The sequence below is a fragment of the Centruroides vittatus genome, unplaced genomic scaffold (assembly GCF_030686945.1).
Source record: "Centruroides vittatus isolate TY-2023 unplaced genomic scaffold, ASM3068694v2 scaffold_2802, whole genome shotgun sequence".
NCBI classification, from domain to species: domain Eukaryota; kingdom Metazoa; phylum Arthropoda; class Arachnida; order Scorpiones; family Buthidae; genus Centruroides; species Centruroides vittatus.
Genome location: NW_027122693.1, coordinates 1,047,345 through 1,068,327, shown reverse-complemented (window position 1 = coordinate 1,068,327; position 20,983 = coordinate 1,047,345). Strand labels below are relative to the sequence as shown.

Here is a 20,983-nt window from a genome sequence, read left to right as displayed (position 1 = left end):
TTAGAAGCCAAATGAACTAATATCTGTTATTGTGACGTTATTTTACTAAAGACATTTCCTTAAAAAAGAAATTAGTACCAAAACGCATCACTGTGGTGTTTTTGGCGCTTTGGATGTTACTTTACGTGATTTCTGAGATTACTCGGTATTTCAGATGAAATTCTAAGACATCTCGACTCGCAATAAATATATAATAAACAGACTATAATCATTTAAATCTTATTTTGGCTTATTGTTAAAGCTGCAAACAACCAAACTTCAGAAGTAGATTTATTTATTCTTTAATAAGAATTCCATACTAGAAACATGGCAGCTGTATTTTGAGTACCCATCAAGAAGTAACGAGGATGAATTTCAGCATTTAGTTTAATCAATTTTACAAAATTATTATTAATTATTTAATTTTAACCTCGTTTCTACCACAGAAATCAATTATTTTTAGCCATTTTTTTCACGAAATTCTTCGATTAATTAATTCAAATTACACAGTCTCACTTTAGCGCATCTTTATCTAAAGAACGATCAATTTAAATCTTATTTTGGCCTAGTTTTACAGCTTCAAACTTAAGTATAAACAATCCAAATTCAGTAGCTAATTTATTAGTAAAATAAGAAAAAGTACTTAAGATAAAAATAGTAGAATATAATCGAAACGTCCACCCTTGAGGAAAAAACAAGAAGGAAACAAATACATCCAGACAGAAAAAATGCCCTCTTTCTGTCTGGTTCAACACATTTCCTTTGTCTACATCTTTATATTTTTCTATAAATAACATACCATACATATTCTAAATATTATTTGTTTATCAATATATACATTTTTTTTTTATTTTAAATATTAAGCAGTAACAATAAAAGTGCTCGTTGAAGAGTGGAGTGAGAGCTAAATTCATAAAAAATGTATAATATGTTTTCAAGAATATCTACAAAGTTTCTGATAAATAAAATCGTCTAAAATCAATAATTCTAGAATAAATAATAATCGTTTTTCTTGAGTACAGTCTATACGTTTCATAACTCAATCCTCCAATGTTTACATCGTATCGATTTCAGTTTCCTGCAATAGGAATTTTTTAATACATGGTTTATATAAAAGTATATATATATATGTGTGTGTGTGTGTGTGTGTGTGTGTGTGGTTTTTTTTTTTTACTTTTTATTTTGAAACTAGACGTATTCTCATTACAAAACTGTTGAACTCAAACTATTTTCCATATAAAATATATTGTCTAGAAAGTTTGTATGTTGGATGGAAAGAAAACAAATTCACTATAGTGATCGCCTTTCTAACGCCTTTTCTATATTACAGAACGTATAAAAATAGAATTTTATACGAAATAAAAGTGATAAAATACACAGATTTTATTATAAAGATAAAATATTCTAATTTCTAACGCGAATTTTTAATTTATTTACATAACAAAGTCTAATTTTTGCATTCAAAAAGTGATTTATTTATGCTTAATTTTCGTTCCCGCTTCATACAATTCATACACGTTTTTATATTTATAATAGAAAAAAAAATTTCTTTAGAGTGTATATAAACTAAATTAATTAGCTTTTATATGTAAAATTTAATATTTACACACCATTCCGAAGATCCTCACATGTAAGAGATGATGGTGTTTTTTTTTTAAATATTTTTTAATATAATAAAAATTGTGTTTGTGTATTAAAAATAGCTTATTTAATTTGAATTAATTTAGAAAATTAGAGTAAATATATGCTTATTGTCTTAAGAACAAAGTAAACATCTACTTTATGAGATTAGAGGAGAGAAAACTGATCAGCGTGATCGGTAAATCGATATAACACCAATTTTAGATAATTTTATGTTTTCTGTGATGGATCAATATGAAAGATTTAAAAAATATAAAAATCAGCACTTTTCTTTCCTGCTTTTTTTCGTAAAAAAAGTTTTTATTTTATTTCAAAAATCACACACACACCTACATAATCCTTTCACGAATTTTTTCGAGTGTGAAAAAATCATTCCTTTGAAAACAATGAAAAAAAAATTCAAATAAATATTTTATTTATAAATTATTTATTATTTTAAATCGTTAAAAATTTCGTTTATAATTTTTTAAAATCATTTAATTAATTTAAAAATTAAACACTAAATTCAAACACTCCAAATTTAACCTTTCGTCTTCGCGTACTTACACTTGAATGGTGTCAATTATCAAATTGTTATAGCATTTAAAAAATATGAAAATTTCATTTGTAAAATTTCTTTTTTAAATTCTTAATTGTAATTACTTTCGATCTTCATTAGTTTAATTAATGAAGATCTTAATCTAAACATTGAAAAAATATCCATTCTTCAGCATCTTAATGCTTCTGTTTTAAGTCGAAACGTTACAATAATTAATTAAATAATGTTATCTGATCTAAAATCTATTAAAATTCTTTTAATTTACCATATAATTTTTAATTTATTTTATTAATTATAATTAAGGCATCGTCATAGAAGGTAATTTTAAGTGGTGAAGACTGTAGAATTTAATTTAACACTTCTGTCATCTATGATTAACGCTGATTTAGATTTTTCTCTATATTCAGAATATTTATTTATATTTTCTTCAACACCTAAACGTGGTGAATTGTAAATAGGTTGGAAGAAAGACGGAGAAATGGTGCATCTAAGTGATAGAGTTTCAGTGGTGCTAATCGATGGAAGCGGCCCGCTGATTCGTACGATACCCTCCGCTAATTCATTATAAGTGTCCTAAAATAGAAAAATATACATGAAGATTGTAATGTAACACTACTTATATGGTGAAATTTATCATCAGCAAGCTTAATTCTAAGTCGTCAAAGCCATTCGATTTAATAAACCCACCTTAAAAAAGAAGAAAACTAATTTTCAACTGTTAAAACTATTTTAAAGTAAGAATTGTTAGTTACTACTAAAAATAGAAGGTAATTTATCTTAAAACTATTCACATTAAATCTAGTTTTATACTTTAAGACATTATACAAATAACTTGTGCGAACTTCAGGAATTCATATTCGTTCTTACTAATGTTTTCATAAATATAAAATTATTGAAATTTTTCTTTTTTTTCGGCTACAATTGTTGTGATTTATTATAAGAGAGGATATAAATTCATAGCTGAGTTAACTCACTTCGTCATTCACACGTCCCACTTCGTTTTCTCTTCCAGCCAAATAATCTTGGAATTGAGAGACAACGCACAAAATGCAATATACCTAAGTGTGGAAGGTTATTTTAATATTTTAGTTTAGAAAATATTGAACAAAAATTTTGGGTAAGAGAATGATAAAGTTAATATTAAATAGTGAATTAAGTTATAAATAAAAATAACAATAATAAACTGTACTGGTCATCGATTGAAGTTTCCTATAATAATTCCTAATGCATCATCCTTGTTACATGTTTACTGTTTCAATTTTAACTTTAATAAAAATTTTCGTTGAGTTTACTTTTCTTCTGATTTTTCTTTCTAAAGTAATTTTTTGTAAGAAAAAAACTAAACAAATTCTTCAAAAGCGTGCGATTTTACGATAAAATAAAGCGTAGACAACTTTAAAAACATAGGTGGTCCGTTGCGAAAATATGATGTAACGTTATAAAGGATATTGATAAAAATTGATCAATTACTCGTATTGTTACGTTCAGATAACGTTAGTTGATTGGTGGAAGAAACTTATATGTGTCTAATTCAGTATTTTCTCAATCGATCGTCGTTAATATTACTATTTTTCCAATCGTTCATCTTATAGTACGATGAGAACCAACTTATATTAATATTTTTAATCATAATAATTTATGTTTATATCTTAGATTTTTCTGAAAAATATGCTTAAAATATTGTAGAAATGTTTAAATTTCTTACTAACCTTTGCATTAATTTGCGTTTTACTTCCGTAAAGATAACGGATAATATCGGTATACAGGAAACAGAATAAGTATAGACATGCAGACAGACTTAGGGTAGAAAGCTCGATCCGTATACAAACTAGAAAAATCCTTCCCAAATGTGATTTTAAGATAAAATTAAGCATAAACAACGATATAAACATAGGTGATCCGTTGTAAAATATGTTGTGACAGTTATAAAGAATATTGATAAAAATTAATATACAAGCCACGGTTGACGTAACTTTACACAATATTCTAATATACAAACCTGTAAAACACCCATTGACAAGTGTAAAACTCAATTCAAACATATATTTCAGCATAAATTAGAATACAGCACACACTTGTCTGTATTTTATAAGCTTGTATGTATCTGTAAGCAAATTGGCAAAGCATAGCCAAAAAGGCCTTTTATAAGCTAATAAAACATAGAAATATACATAAAATCCTGGAAATTTTTGTGTAAGTACACAAACATAGAAATATTATTATAAAGTATACTAAGTGGTGTTTCAAGAAGATTCAAAAAGAAAAGTTCAGTAACAATTTTCTCTTGAATACGTTTTCTATGTAATTTTCAACAGAAGAAGCTAAATTTTCTTTTTAAATAAAGAAATGGATAAAGAAAAAAATTAAGATAATGGAGTTAAAAGGAAAAGGAATACATTTTCACAATAAAAAAATACATTTGAAGATACGGAGGAAGAAAAGAGAGTGAGAGATGAATTTTCTAAAATCATTGAAAACCTTCCAAAAACATGAATAGAATTGTTCAATAAAATGGATTTATATCGATAATCAATAAAATTCTTTAAAAGAATTTCTTGAAATTTAATTTCAACTTAAATTCATTAAAATCAATCAAAAATAATTTGAATATTTTAAAGAAATCATACAATTTAATGATTTAATGATCGACAAAAAATCTTTACACTATTATAAAAAAAAATTACTCTATTAAGAATTTAGAATTATTAATTACGTATTTTTAATTAAAATTAATTATAGATTTTGATATAATTAAAATTAATTTCAATGAAACAAGCGCTCAAAAGGATTTGTTTTGTGTTAATTTAATTTGTGATCTTAAAATGATTTTAATTGTATTAGATTCAGTTATAAATAATTATATTATTTAATTTAATATCGTGTACTCTAATTATTGTTTCTGTACACACTTCCATGTGTATATAGATTTATGTATGTGTACGAGCATGTGTCATTAATGTAGTGTTGCTTAACAATACAACAAGACAGGTTTTAATGTAAAAAGTTTATTTTTACGTCATGAGACTCATGACATTTATCGATTTTTTAATATTCAGTATCAGAAAGGATATTTTTGTATTCAGTAACATTAAACACGATTAAAATGCCGGTAGAAACAATACATAAACTGACAAGGTAACAAACTTATGTCAACTATATGAATATGTAAATCTCGGGCCTTTTTTTTTTTTTTTGAAAAAGAGCTCCAGAATGTTTGCCTAGCCCCATGCGAACTCCTTTTGTGAATGGCTTCCTATGGTTCCTTTTAAAAGTAATTTTTGGATAGAATAAACTAGAGAAATCCTTAACAAGTGAGTTTTTAAGATAAGATTGAGCGTAGACAACGTTATAAACATAGGTGGTCCATTGCGAAATATGTTGTAACAATTATAATGAATATTGATAAAAATTAATCAATTACTCGCATTGTTGGAGCAGATAAGAATAATTAATTGGAGAATGTATCTAATTCGGTAATTTTTCAACCAATCGTGGTTAAGATTACTATTTTTTTCAATCGTTCGTCTTATAGTATGCAGAGAACCACCTATAATTAATGAAATCATCGGATTTTATTATACAACTGATTAGCTCTTTGTTAATAGTTTATGAGACTCATAAATTAAATTTAATATCTGTCTACTTTAAAGATAAATTCGAAAAAAAATGTAATTATAGAATTAGATTTTCTTTTATTGTTATATCAATTTTAAAATATAATTTTTTCTCATCTATCTTCGTATATTTTTCTATTCTTTCTCTTCTCTTATCATCACTCATGATTATTGTGTAAAAATACTGAATTATATATACTGGAAATACAGTATATATGAAATGATTAACGTCAGAATTTCGACTGTAAACATTTCTATTTAAAGATGAATAAATTTCTGTGATCAATTTACCGTATCAAATATAATTGAAAAACGCCTTTATGAAGGAAAATGCAAATATCAGAAAAATCGATATTTTCACACGATGACGTCTATTGATTTTCGAAACGATCCAACTCCAAAAACGGAAATTATTGGCGTAAAAAGCGATCAATCTCATCGCTTTCATCGCCGCACGTCTCTGTGTATAGTATCGCATTCAATGCTATTATGAAATCGGGTATACGGTGAAGACAAATTTTTTCCGTTTTATTTTTATTAACATAAACTTGTACTTTCTAAAACACTGTATATAACTTAATAATATTATTATTATATAAAAATACAATATATTAAATGTGAATTTACATTTAAAAACATAATTAATTTTAAAATATCGTAATACAATCAAACCCCATTTATGGGACTTAAAAATTGGCACTTCGTATTAACGAAATTTGTATTAACCGAACTCATTAAAGCAATTGTCCTCCCTCCTCTAGGGCGAATTAACGCAGACTTCGCATAAACCGATAGCGTAATAACGGGGTTTGACTGTATAAGTCGTAGAAAAAAATTATAAAAGTTTCTAAACTTACATTTAATCCAGAAATAACGATATCTATAACGAAAAGTACCCCAAAAACTGGATCAATTGTCTAAAAATATACATATATATAAGTATTTAATTTTATAATTATAATCTTAATTGATACTATTCAATAATAATTACGTTTTAAATCAAAATAACAGATGATTAAGTAGTGTAGAGAGTCTCACTTCTCGCGTATAAAACTTCCTCCTTTACAACGTTTACCCCCATATAACACGTTACAACATATCAGAGAAGGCTTTTGTACCGTTCCTGTTTTGGGTAGGTAAAAAAGTCATTATGGTGTGGAAGAAAAAAAGGTAAAAGCACGTGCGACAAATTAAGTCGATACAACAACCTACCAAGTGTTATTTCGTGTTTTAGCAAGTGAGAGTGAATAATTCGCTTAGGAAAATCTACCAAATATTTATTTTATTTTCAAATAAAAAGAAATTTAATATTCAAAGTGAAGTCTGATAATAGAAGAAAGCTTTTATATTTAATATAAGATGATGTGACTGGAGATTTTTTTCGAAGAGCGTGACTAATTAAGGGAGGAAATCCAATACATTTTAATAATTATCATCCTAAGAGAATTTTTTTGTCATTTATTTTAAAAATTTTTCCGATAATCCACTTTATTATTATTATTATTTTTTTAATGTACTTAATTCTAACGCTCTCATCACATCTTATTTTGTAAAATGATCTAGTTTCAAGTCGTAGAATTTTTGACTTACTCTCCTCTTTTTTCTGAAATTTTCCATTATAGGATGAATTTTTAAGTAACTGAGTGATAATTATTGTTATTTTTGGACAAAAGAGTGATCGTGTTTAACGTGTAACACAATGCATTAGGAGTAATTAATAATAATTTGTTTTGTGACATTAAAATCTTGTTTTATAAATGGCATTATGTGCATTCTTTATAAAGCCTTCCTTTACACAGGCTTTTATACAGTAGACACTTGGTATAGTGAACGTAAAGACTAACATAATTGTTCGCTATATCGAGTAATCACTTTATAAACAGATATGCATATAGTAGATTCGATGTACAAAATTCTCGGAGCTAAATCATTATATATATAAGGAATACGAGGGCCAGAAAACTCGTTCACTATACTGAAAGTTCACTATATCAAGTAACTATATCCACAGTCCACTGTATAACTTATATACCCATATAAGTGGGTTTGATATAGCGAATTCTCAAAAACTAATCAAAATCATTCTCTATATACATAAAGAATGGCGAGGACTAACAGTATTGTTCACTATATCGGGTATACACTGTATCAACAGTCCACTGTATAACTTATAATACGATATAGTGAGTTAGACGTAGAGAATTCTCAAAGGTCTGAGCTAAATCGTTCACCATATAAAGAATAGCAAAGGATAAACTTGTTCATTATTTTGAAAGTTCACTATATCGGGTGGCCACTAAATCAAGATATACTTGCCACACGAGAATTGGTGTGAATGTTCTACAACAAATAAAAGTAAGAAACGAGCCTTCAGTTCGGTTGTTTGTTGACGTAAAACAAATTCATCAGCTAAAGGGTGAAGTGATAACTTATACTGACGTAAATGTGACTGGTTCCAGTATATAAACTCACTAAAATAAACTTTATATAACTTTAAAAGAATAAAAAATATCTATCCTGATATCAGAACAATGTATAAAATCCAATTTATATAAATAAATTATATCTTTAATTACATAAAATATACAGTGTGAGTATAGAACGAAGGGTTTAATAGTAGCGTACCAGATTCAAAAATTATTTGTACGGCCTGCATGAAGTCTGTATATACAGTAAAACCTGTCCAAAACGAAACCTGAATACAACGAAAACCTGCCAAACGGAAGAAAATATTCGGTACCGTGCGATTCCGGCTTACGCAGGTTTTACTGTACTGTGAAGAATTCAGAAGTATTATATTGTTGTATGGAATATTTAAACTGAACTCTGTTATTGTATAAAGCTGGTTGCATAGATAAGCCTTTGCATCCGCATTTAGAAAGGTTTAAAGTCTAAGCACCTCTAAGCCTTAGAGAAAGTACGCCTTTGGTTAATGCTTGACTCTCGAACCTCTTCAAAAAGGTGCACACTTAGCATACATTTTACACGGGCCTAGCAAAATGTGAAAGCTTTTCTGCTATTTCTATGAATTCGATTTTCAGAAAATTATTGGTTGAAATAAATTAATTAAATGCAAAAAGGACATAAATAATCCTCCCAGATCTCATTAAAATATAAATTTGAAAAGGCCTTAACGAGGATTGGTGGAAAAAATAAAACACACGCCCACTTTTACGCTCACTTGTGTCAATTTCTTCTTCAACAAGTAATCAACGTTAAGCAACCGATCTTAATTAAAATTTTAAAACTTTTTACGCTCATTATCTCATGTATATCGCAAGAGACCGCCTATATACAGAGAAGATTCTAATATCATTATTAGATTTTATTATTTTTACATCTTTAATTGTTATTATAATTAAATAAAATTAAATCTATTAAAAGTAATGAATTTAAGTTTTTCAAATATATAAGTAATGAAGTTTAATTTTATTACTTTTCGAAAGATATTTAGATCATTATGAATAAGACCTACGTTTTATTTAATACGTTCGAAAGAAAATCTTGACAGTAGTCAATTAATTTATAAAACAGTAAAACCTGTTCAAAACGAAAACCTGTAAAAATTAACCGGAGTGGATAAAACCACTGAACAATGGTAGTTGGTCGTGAATTCGTGCCTCACTACACGACAGGCCACGTGGTTTTTGGATTGTAACACCTAAATAGGGGAGTAACACGTGGAAAGCCCTTCCGGAAGTCAGATTGTGCACGTGTCGCGCTGCCATAAACAAACAAACAGTATCATGCGATTCCAGTTTACACTGGTTTTCCTGTATTACGTAACAAAATAGGAAGTGTATTAATAAAAAATCGTTGATAATCTGAATTAATCACAGATGGAGATTATATAATTTGAATCTTTTCTTTCATTTTCTTCAATTTACAAAGTATGCATTCAATTTTCTGTAACGTGTCACGTTCATTACAATGTCTCTTCATTGCGACTTTCTAACATTCATTAATGTGACAAAAGTAAACCCAACTCAATTAATCATACTTCACAATAACGTTCTCTAGAATCATTAAAGCTGAACCATGGGATGTAAATGTGATAAATAGATAAAACTCAGAGAGTGAAAGAAAAATACGTAATTCAGGGGTTTTAAAACGTGAAAAATGTCTAAAAATTTCAATACTTTTTGCAATTTATTTTTTTAGAGATGAGAAATCCTTTAGATAATGACTTTCTCTCTTGTTGATTACGCTTAAGAATTCAGCATTATATTAAAGGATTTTCAAGCGATTCTACATCTTATTAAGTCATTAAAATGTTCAACATTATTTTAAAAAATTATAAATTGTTTGAAAAATGTGGAGGAAAAACATCTTTTTAGAGAATCATTAAAACTATTAACAGAAATTTAAGAGAATTTTGGCCCGAAAGTCAGTTAAATAAGACATGTCTTAGCTAGGTTACATTGGTTAACTGATGGGTCACATTTAGAATAATTTTTAATAAATTTATGTGCAAGATCCTACGCTGTGCATCTCAAATGAACTGATCTAGTTTATCTCACTTCAATTATTGATTTTATGTAATTCTAACTTCGTTTATGGCGTATTTTATCTGAATTCACAGAATACTGAATGCAAGGCTACATTTATTGTCATTAGAAATGTTTTTCTCAATTATTTACTTTGTCTAAAATGACTTGAAATAACTAAAATGTGAGCGTAACGCGCGATTAGTAACTGGAAAACCAAAGCTTAGCCTCCGTAAAGACCGCTTCACCGCACGTCACTTAAACATTTGACAGGAAAAAGATAAAGGAAAAAATAATTTTTCTGGTTAATTTTTAAAAATAATATTAATGTATTAATTTTATAACATAAAAAACTTATTTATATTATCGTTTGCGATAATAATTTACCATAAAATGCTTGTAAATCTTGCTTAAATGCTGTTTGCATCCTTGATCCGTCTTATCATTTTTTTCCCTCTTTCATACGTTAAGTTGTATGTACTTTATTTAATTCTACTCAAATAAATTAAATTTCCCGGATACACATCAAGTATTGTCGTTTGTTTAGTCACTTCTCTTCCTTTTTTCCACTCGATACATCGTCATTAAACAAAGCAGAGTGATTGAATTATCGAGATTTGACTTCGCAGTGTTTCGAATATATTCTTAACCTCAATTAAACAAAATTCACTAACCGTGGTTAACTGTTTCACGTATTACTCTTTACACACGATTAATTCTTAGAAATGCTTAATATACTCCAGAAATAAATCGATATGAAGTGCATTAAGTGGCTCACGAGTACACTTTTTAGCTTCTGTAGTAATAGAACGAAACTTTAAACAATAGTTTCGCTCTACCTTTATGGCAATTTAATTACTAAATTCAATGTTAAGGATATTTGGTAAAGAGTTTATGAGCTGCTAGAGGCTGATAAAACCTTCAGAAGCTCATAAAAGACAATACAGAACAAGTTGTACAAAGTGTTACTTTATCAACTGTAATGTATAGTCTTCTCCGAATAAACTGATAATTACTTCGTAGTTATTAAAATAATTTTATTAACACTTAATATAGATATCTGAAGAGGCAATAAGCTTATTCAATAGCTCGTTTCGTGTATGATATCAGCTAAGAGCTGGTGTACGATTTTCTAGAGGGATGCATAAATATATTTTCTTATTGACATTGTACGGTAACTAGAGATAAAGAGAAAACCAGGGAGAATACTAATATTTTCCTATATTTATTAATGCATCCTTTCTACCATAAAATTGGCCATATTTTAAAGCTGGGTACACACGTACTGGTATGTGTACTCGGCTTTACGTATAATAAATGAATAATCATAACTAAGATGGCTTCGATTATATTATTATAAATGTCTTAATAAATGGTTCCTGCTGTCTTAAATGATTGTAAACCGGTAAATTCTTCGTGAAAGTAATTTTTAAATCTACGCAACGTTAAAAAAAAGGAATTTTCAAGAATTTAAACTCGGAACAATTTTTGTTATAAATTACAGAACAGTTTATATTGTTCCAGACACAGTTCAAGAGTACAATTTTCGTAGTAAATAAAGACGTAATTTTTCATTCCAACGAATTAAAAATAAATTATAAAATTTAGATTTTTATTAGAATTTCTATAGGGAAAAAAATCAAAATTAAATTCTAGTTTACGAAATTTAAATCTAATCTGTTTTATACATAAGAAAATAAATTATTTAAATTCAAATGAAAAAAAAAATTTAAAAATTCGTGTAATTAGTGAAATAAACTTTCGATGTTTTAATAAAAAAAATTAATTTGAATTTTTTTTTCTTTTCCTTTTAAAATAAAATAATAATAATAATAATAATTTAAGTTGTGTATAAACATGCAAGGTGGCCCAATCGTTTAACAGGAGATGTCATTAAAACAGCCGAGTGTTGTTGTTCTGACTCTAGGGTCACCCTATATAATTATATCGTATATAATTTTTAAACAATATTTATATCTAATACTATAAAATATATCTCTTGTGGATTGTTACACATACTTAAACTTACTTTTAATCCACCCTGCATATTACACATAATTTAATATATATATATATATATATATATATATATATTATTATTATAATTAAATCACCCATCAATCGTTATATAAAGTTTAGTAACTCTTGGGCCATTAAATTATCCACAATTTAATTAAAAAATAATAATAATAAACACATTCCAAAGTATTTTATAAGCCTTTCGATTGTCTTTTTCATCTTCAAACTGGAAATAGATCAAAAATGTCTGCTTTTGAATCCCAAAGCGATAAAAGAAAAATGACTTCTTATATATATTTTTATTGCGCTTCCTTATGTGATTTATATATATATTTATTTAAACTTTCCCTATTTATTACATTCGTTTAAACAAAAGGAAAAGAAAATTACTCGATATTAAACAGGATATTGATAGTTGGAAAATCGCATTCTGAGAATAATGGGGGGGTCAGAATGAATTATTATCATAAGTTATGGGGGATGAGAGGAAATAAAATCAAAAAATTTCAGCTGTGAAATGAATGCTCGTGTGTTATAAGTAAAGAAGTGAAGAAGAAACAAAGAAGAAGAAAGAAAGAAAGAAAATAATAATCGATGTAGAGGAAGTAGATACTCACCACATCGGCTATTAAATAAAAAGAGAGGAAGATGTCTAACAATGTTGTCATGGAAACAGAAATCACCCAAGGTAAGAGAAGAAAATGGTTGTCCTATAAAAAGAGATTACTAAAATGAATCATAAAAGTACGACATATGATAATCAGATTTGTCTCTCCATCCTCCTCTCTATGAATAATTCCACGTGGAAACTAATCCTCCCTCCTCCTCCTCCTACCTTATAACTAGTCGTAGATAGGTTTTATGTACGTATATAGTGACAAATGTTTTGCATATTTGTACTTACCACGCATAATCCCACCAATAAGAGGATTGATGAAATGACGCAAAATCCGGAGAATACCAAGGCAAATAAACTGAATATAAATAACCCTGCAATAAAAATTTGCAGAAAAAATGTTTATTCAATTAATTTATTTGTTATTTTTATTATTATTAAATTAATAATTTTAATTTTGAATCGTTTACACGGCCGGTTTTAGTGTTTTTCTTCGATTTTTCAATACATTTTTGCACGATTTACCAATAAATGGAAAATTCTTCGGTAAATCACTCAGTAACAACAGAAAAACGAACTTCACTTCTTTATAATTCTAATTGTTTAATAAATTACTTAATTTTTATTGCAAATTGTAATAAAAATTAAGCAATTTAAGAGAAGAAGATTCGAAATTGCATTATATAACCATACCAACCACAAAATATTCCTTTAAAAGAAATACAAAAATAAATAAATAAAATAAATTCTTACAGACATTGTAAAAGTTCAGGTGTTATTAATTAAGTTAAAAATCAAATTTGAAACGAATTAATTCTATAATTTAAACAGTAATCAACTTATTTAAGGAAATAAAATTACTTTAATCTGTTTATAAATTTAATCTTTTCATTAAAGTAATGGAAATTTATGTAACACGACCCTCTTTGTCGTTAAGTAAAAATATTCTTCAAATCTCTACTTCAATTAATTGTCATTTGACTGTCACGGATAATTATAATAATATTTTTAAATATAAATAATTACGTAAATTAATTAAAAATTAAAACTTAAATATATTTATTGTATAAATTGTATAAGTACGAATTCTAAAGTGGAATGACCGATCATTTATTGTAATGTCGTCACAATGCCGGGCTGCGAGTTTTAATCGTCTTTTAATTTAAAAAATAGACACGTGACTTCCGGTCAGATAGGAAGTTCGTATATACTTAATCAGAATCAGGGTTATAGCTGAATTTTAGTGACGTCTTGCTCCTGTACATCATACTTCTCCTGATAACACACTGAGTCATACCAATCATGAAAATTTTGGATTGAAATCACGCGACTTCCGGTCAAGACCGGAAGTCGCGTGATTTCATCGGAAATCTCCTTAAGATTTCCATATCTGGTTTCGATTTTCATCTATTTAACCCCGTTCTCTAGATTTACGAAGGAGAGACAGACAAACGGAACGTACAGATGTGCAATTAGAAAATTGCAGTCCAACAATCTTATATGAGCCATTTTAAAACAATTCAAGAATTGCACCATTATAATTATTTTAATTTAATTAATTTTTTTATTTTTATAAAGTAGTTTTAATGTTACAGTTAAACTTCGATTTAGCGCTTTTGTTAATCCATAAAATCGATTGTGGGGCTAAACTGAATACACCTCTAACAGTAGGAAAGAGAAGGTGATAACGATAAAAAAAATTCGCATATATAATAATAATTCAGGGGTCTCTAATACTTTAATCGGAAGTTCGTTTAGTTCGTTTGCGAGGATAGCGCTATATCGAGGTTTGACAGTCACGATTAAACGGATATAAATGATATATTTCTATACTTACAAGGCGTCCCAAGGGCAAGATTAACATGAAAGGCACTAGCAGTCACTACAATTATGTAGAATGTCTGCAAAAGAAGAAATTCTTTCACTTAAATTCGTCGATTTTAATGGATGAAGTTCGGTGTTTTAATTTACATTTTGTAGATTATTACTTAAGCGTTTATTTCCTCTTAAAGGCATCAAAAGGAATAATTTGTAGGAATTTTTCTTTAATTATTTTGGGAGATAGCTTCAAGGAAGAAAAAGGATAAAAATGATGTTTACTAGTGATGAGATGCTTAGGGAAAGAATCGTTTCCTTTCTAACTCTTAGCTGTAGAAGTTGAAGAATATTTATTAAAAATTTACCGATTCTTTAAGTGAACGGTAAAAATTTAATCTAAAATATTTTATTTTATAAAAAAAAATTATTAGAAAAATATATAACAAGAAAGGTAATTCGTGTCTACCTTTAAAATGTCGTACCAAATTACTATAAAAAATTAGTACAAACCTCTAAATAGCGACCAATGAAAGGAACGTAAAATATGGCCTCTATTTGGAGGTTATTTTGTGTGCATTTTTGTTCAGAAATCCGCTGTTTAGAGGTGGCTATTTTTGAAGATTCGACCGTATAATTTACTTTAAATTCATTTATTATTTAACGTATAACACGTATTGTTTATATTCATTATAATAATAATATTTTGATGCTAGAAGGGTGCATTAGTGATTTAATTTATTGTTATTTTTCTTCAAAATACATTACTATTTTTAAAATTACGCGCGTATTTGACGTAAATGAAAATAGGGGTGCTTAATCAGCACGTTCTCGCGCTCATTTGCATCTTCCGTAATATAACTGTACTTCATAAAAGTTATTGTAAAAAGATACGTAAAATCGGGGTTTTTACTAGAGTAGAAACGTATAAATTTTCTATAATAAAAATTTCAACTTTAAATTTTTTACAGGTTTTATTCTCAAGTTACGATCCATAAAAAGTTCAACTTTCTAACTTTGCATATTCTTCATGATATTTTGTATAATGAAAATAATACCGATCTATAAATTTCTAGAATTATAAAATAGTTATTAAATTTAATACAATCGAACCTCCGAACAACGGCCACCGACGGGGAACGTAAAAAGTGGCCGTCGTTTGGAGGTGGCCGTTATTAGAGGATCGATTGTATATGCTTATTTTTACTCTTAACTCAACGTTGGTGTGTTTTCTGTGTCGTCTCTGTTTTGTGTTGTGTGTGTGTATGTGTGTGTGTGTATGTGTGTGTGTGTGTGTGCTTTTGTCTATCTAAGGTTGGAGTAAAGATTAAGCAACGAAATTAGGCATTGAAACTTGTATATAAGCCACTAAATTTTAGAATATGGAACTCGAGAGAGAAGGGAAAAAGAGAAAGTTCATGTGTCATATCTGGAGTGGGGTCGGCTTAACAACAACTTTACAAAATATCGGCATTTACGATATTTCCAAAAACTATCAAAATTAAACAATTTTGTAATAATTAATAATATAAAAGTTATTTTTCATAATATTTCGGGAACATATAGAGCCACACACAATTTTAACTATGAGTGTCGTAGTACATTTTAAGCTTAAATATATATATATATTTTTTTTAATGGAGATTTTTATCATAAATCAACAATAATTTCTCATTTTAAGCTTTTGTTGTTACTTAAATTTTATATCCTAGTATAATTGAAAATTATGGGACTTTCTAATGGTCCCCTTAACCTCTGTTGAAGTGCAGAGAAAGTCTAGCAAGAGCTCTTGACAGGTTTTCTTTTTTTTAAAGCACAAACTCTTAAATTTATCTTCTTAGTCAAGAACAAACGTCATTACTTATATAAAATTATAAAATATTTATAAAGATTTTCTTTAAAAATTAACCAATTATTTAAAGTATAAAATATAAAGTTGATACCTCATTAAATCATTATAAAAATAAGCTTTCAAAATTATTTTTTTAAGTTTATTTTAAGAAGTAAAAATTTATTTTTAAGTTATAGCAGTTAATAAATTTACTATAAAAGTTATAAATTTTTATAATCTATAATATGTGTAGTCTTTTTTTATTCATTAAAATAACAATAAAAATAAATAATATAAGTGAAATAATAAATACTTTATTAATGTAATAAAACGTTTAAAAATTCAGCAATGAGTTGCCTAACTTTCCCGGCAGGAAAGTTAAAATCGTGTGTGGCGCCATCTGTTACAAAATTTTATTTAAAAACTTTTTACGTTATTAATTATTATAAAACGACAAAAAGCTTAATTTGGAAGGTAAAAATAGTTTTATAAAAGAAAAAAGTTATAAATGCTAATAACGAGCAAAATCTGTTCGATCCCATTCGATAGATGACACGTGATCCACTCTATCTCTCTACCCCGTCGACCTATAACCACCAAAATTTAACGGTATCAACCCACCTAATGCTCAAACCCACCTGCAAAATTTCACAAATTTTCGACAAAGGGTACGAGAGTTATTAAGCCTCAAAATAGACGAATAAAGTAGTGTCCCCCACACATTAACAGCCATACTTATTGCATTTCCCCACGTTTCGAAGCTTTCCCCCCCGTAGTAAAAAAGTGTAAAATGTTTGGAGGAATAATTTTTTACCGCCATACTTAATATAACACCGAAAAAATAAAAAATAAAAATTATTTTAATAGCACGAATTTTTATAACTCGAAAATAAAGATAATTACTTAATTTAAAAAACGCTTGAAAAATAAAGCAATAATAAACTTTACGATCCGAAAATAATAAAAAAAATTCTCAAAATATTTCGTGAACTTTATTATTAAATGCAGAAAATAATAAAAGAAATAATTTTTATTTTTATCTTTTTAAAATTTTTATATACTCCATCACCGAACTCCTTTCTTCTATACAAAGTAAACTTTCGATTTTTTTTTTCAATAAAATTTGTTATAAAATTAAAAATTCGCTTCCAATTCTAAAAAAATGAGATAAAATTTACTAAATTTTATAAAATTTCCCGTATAAAATCATTAAAAATATTCATTTTTTAATTTTTAAATCGATATTTACCAGCTTATAAAGTCGACTCTTCTCGTATGGCACGTGGAATTGGGAATTGAAGAGATAAGTCTTTGATATATTTTATGTACTGTACGTAAAGTTAAAAATATATTATATATATATATATATATATTAATTTTATTATTTAAAGTCGAATGTCCTCTTTAATGTATAAGTTGTTCGGGGAATTTTTACTTTTACTTTCTCAATTTAAGATGAGAAACATTTCTAAAAGACGACTGACATAAAAGAGTTTTGATAGGCAATGGCGCCGATTCTCTGATAGCTCGATCGTCATAAAACTTCACTTTTATTTATTTATTTTACTTATTTCCGCCCCCCTTCGTCATTGTTTCCTATCGAATAAGTCGATAAATCAGTAATTACCACACTACATCGCGAGGTAATTGTTGTTACGTCACAATAGATTTGTTCTAAATCGCGTGGAGTTAGTTTGGCACGCGTACTTTTGGGGGTTTTATTATTAAAAAAAGATAAAATATATATATATTTTAACCCCCTTAGAGGGTGTCGAGGTTTGGTTTCTAGGGTGGAAAACGTGCAGGTGACTTACCAGGGTGTAGATAGCGCACGCGAAGCTCCCACTTCTTACACTCTTCCAGCAGCAGCATGAATGTAGTATTGCCATGTGGTCGACTATTTGCCACAGTTATGTTGTCCACCCTACTGTACTTAACGTCACCTGTCGACTGGTGGCGCCCTCGTATAGCAGATTTATTGCTGATAAGGCGCTAACGAAGGATTTCTGTATTATGTATTAATGTAGTGTATGACATCTTGTTATATTTATCGCCTTTAATAAATAGAAAAAAAAATATATATATATATAATTTAATATATTTTTTATATGTAAGGTTATGTTATAAACAGTAACGAAGCATTTAATTAGATATTTAATCATTTTATTTTTGATTATTTAACGGGAAAAAATCAATTTTTAATGAGTTAAATTTATTTTTAAATATAAAATATTTACTTTAAAATATTTCTAAACTCTTATTTTTAAATTGAATATCCGAGTATTCTTCGTAAAGTATGTTGTGTATCATGTTCGACGTTGTATGTTATGTAATAAAAATAAAAATATATTTTCGATAAAGGTTGGATTTCTAAAGATTTTTTTATATTTTACTTAAACAATATTCGAATTAATTAAAGTTTTAAAGGAATAAATTCATATTTTCTGCACGGAAAGGGGTGTTATAATATATTACTTTCCAGCTCTTATACTGTGTAACAGAGGGAAAGTAAGAGGGGAAAAAACGTAAAAATATTGTGGATCTTTTTCATTCCCCGAGATTTTTACATTTTTGAACTTAAGACCTTGAAATCTCGTGAAGTGCAACAAATCCCGAGGGAGATTCTGCACATATGGACGTTAATGTGTGTATGGGGGAGCACGATTTTATCACTAAATTTAAAGCTTAATAACTCGCGTACCTTCAGTCGAAATTTCCTGAAATTTTGTGAGGTGGTTTGTGTATTAGGGGGACATTTTTCTAGAAATTTTCAGGAAAATCGGTCAATTTTTTCGTGAGATATGGCCTTACTTCCTTAATATCTCTCGAACCAATCTGAAAACTTAGAGGTAATGGTAACAATTATCAGAGATAAAACAAACATAACAAGTAAAGAATGCCAGGAAAATCTAGCAATAACATTGCCAGCGTTTTAAGATTGTTTTTAATTACTTTAATTTTACAATTTTTTACTGTTAAAGAATGTTTTAAAAAATTTTAGTGTGTAAAAGTCGTGTAAAGAAATAATTTAAATGGGTTTAAATGAGTTTATTTATTTTTACATTATAGATTTAAAAAGGGGTGAGAAGAAAAATCATTAACTTCTTCAAATAAATTGCCAAGGAGAATTTTAATTAGACAGAGTTAAATCTTTTGTTAAACAATTTAAAACGTGATTTTTCTTTAAAGTAATTGTTTAGAACGAATTTAACTTTGTAGAGAATGTTGAATGAAACTTCGACCTTATCAATATTTTCATAGAACGTAGCTTTATCCTTCTTCCTTTCTATACGTAAGGAGAAGAAAATGAGATTGTCCCTTATATTTTTTACTTTGTCCGTTTATTGTATGTACAATTAAATTTAATGACTTATTTATTTATATTTTTACTTTATAGGCTGTTGTGTAACACAGGAAAAGTATGGCGATCGATGAAAAATGACTTCTTCCATTATTTTCTAACATTTTTAGACTCGGGGACCTTAAAATGTCCAAAAATGCAATCGAGTTGAGGGGTTTTTTCTGTATGTAGTGTGTTTGGGAGATATTATTGTTTTATTCATCCAGTTTGAAGCTTAATAACTCGTATGCCATTTGTCGAAAATTTCTGAAATTTTGCAGAGAGATTTGAGTGTTAGGGAGAAATGCCTCTAGAAATTTTCAGGAAAATCGGACCATCGCTTCGGGAGATATGGCCTCATCCTCTTAATATCTCTCAAACCAATCTGAAGACTTAAAGACAATTGTAGCAATTATTAGGGATAAAAATAAAGAATGCCAGCTTTTTAATGTTGTTTTCTTTAGTTTAAAAGTATAAACATTAATTTTGTTTCTTATATTCTTTCCTTCACCCAAAAATGGTCAAATTTAAAATAATAAATTTATTCTATATCTATAAATGAAAATGTTTATTTGTTTGTTCGCAATAAACTCCTAGGTCGTTCGACCAATTGCTACTAAACTTGATAATTACGTTAAAATTCTTCTAAATTAAATAACGTCGTACATTCTACCCCAAAATATTGATTCGATTTCTATATATCAATTGATTTCTGTTTACATTGGATTTGCTGGGTTTGCACGTAGCGCTATCTATTGGCGAAAAAAGTTTATTTCTTATAATAATTTAAAATCTTATTAACAAGATTCGAGCGAGTCATTCTTTTAGAAGACGAGTCCCAGTTCGAATTCCGTATAAAGAAGATTCACTCAATGGCTCCAATCTAATCTTAATGGTTTAATAAATCGAAAAATGAGAATCTTGAGCCATTAAATTGCAGTTTTAGTCACCAATTTAATGGTTAACACCTAAATAGGGGCCAGTTTACCATAGAAAAATCTCTCCGGAAATATCACCCCTCGGGAGATAGCCTACACGTCACATTACCATTTAATTAGCTCACACGAATTTTTCAACACAGTGATTTCAAGGTGTTCTGAATC

General features: G+C 27.9%; 1 protein-coding gene across 2 annotated transcripts; it reads right to left on the bottom strand.

Annotated features, from left to right (window-relative positions):
* Positions 1–2,466: 2,466 nt before the first annotated feature.
* LOC136987845 (uncharacterized) lies at positions 2,467–18,438 on the bottom strand. 2 transcript variants are annotated; one of them, XM_067285591.1, is made up of 7 exons: positions 18,355–18,438; positions 14,732–14,795; positions 13,183–13,268; positions 12,896–12,988; positions 6,630–6,689; positions 3,133–3,216; positions 2,467–2,731 (listed from the first exon to the last, which is right to left on the bottom strand). In XM_067285591.1, exons 1-7 carry the CDS (start codon positions 18,427–18,429, stop codon positions 2,483–2,485), a joined length of 711 nt encoding a protein of 236 aa, XP_067141692.1. In that variant the 5' UTR covers positions 18,430–18,438; the 3' UTR covers positions 2,467–2,482. The 2 variants fall into 2 exon arrangements, with proteins under 2 accessions (XP_067141692.1, XP_067141693.1); XM_067285592.1 differs by lacking the exon at positions 12,896–12,988.
* Positions 18,439–20,983: the final 2,545 nt, after the last annotated feature.

Coding starts and splice junctions, on each gene's coding strand:
- LOC136987845 (XM_067285591.1), bottom strand. CDS start 18,429: ATGGCAATACTACATTCATGCTGCTGCTGGAAGAGTGTAAGAAGTGGG. Junction 13,269..14,731: donor TCTTGCCCTTGGGACGCCTT/GTAAGTATAGAA, acceptor TTTTTATTGCAG/GGTTATTTATATTCAGTTTA. Junction 12,989..13,182: donor TATTGGTGGGATTATGCGTG/GTAAGTACAAAT, acceptor CTCTTTTTATAG/GACAACCATTTTCTTCTCTT.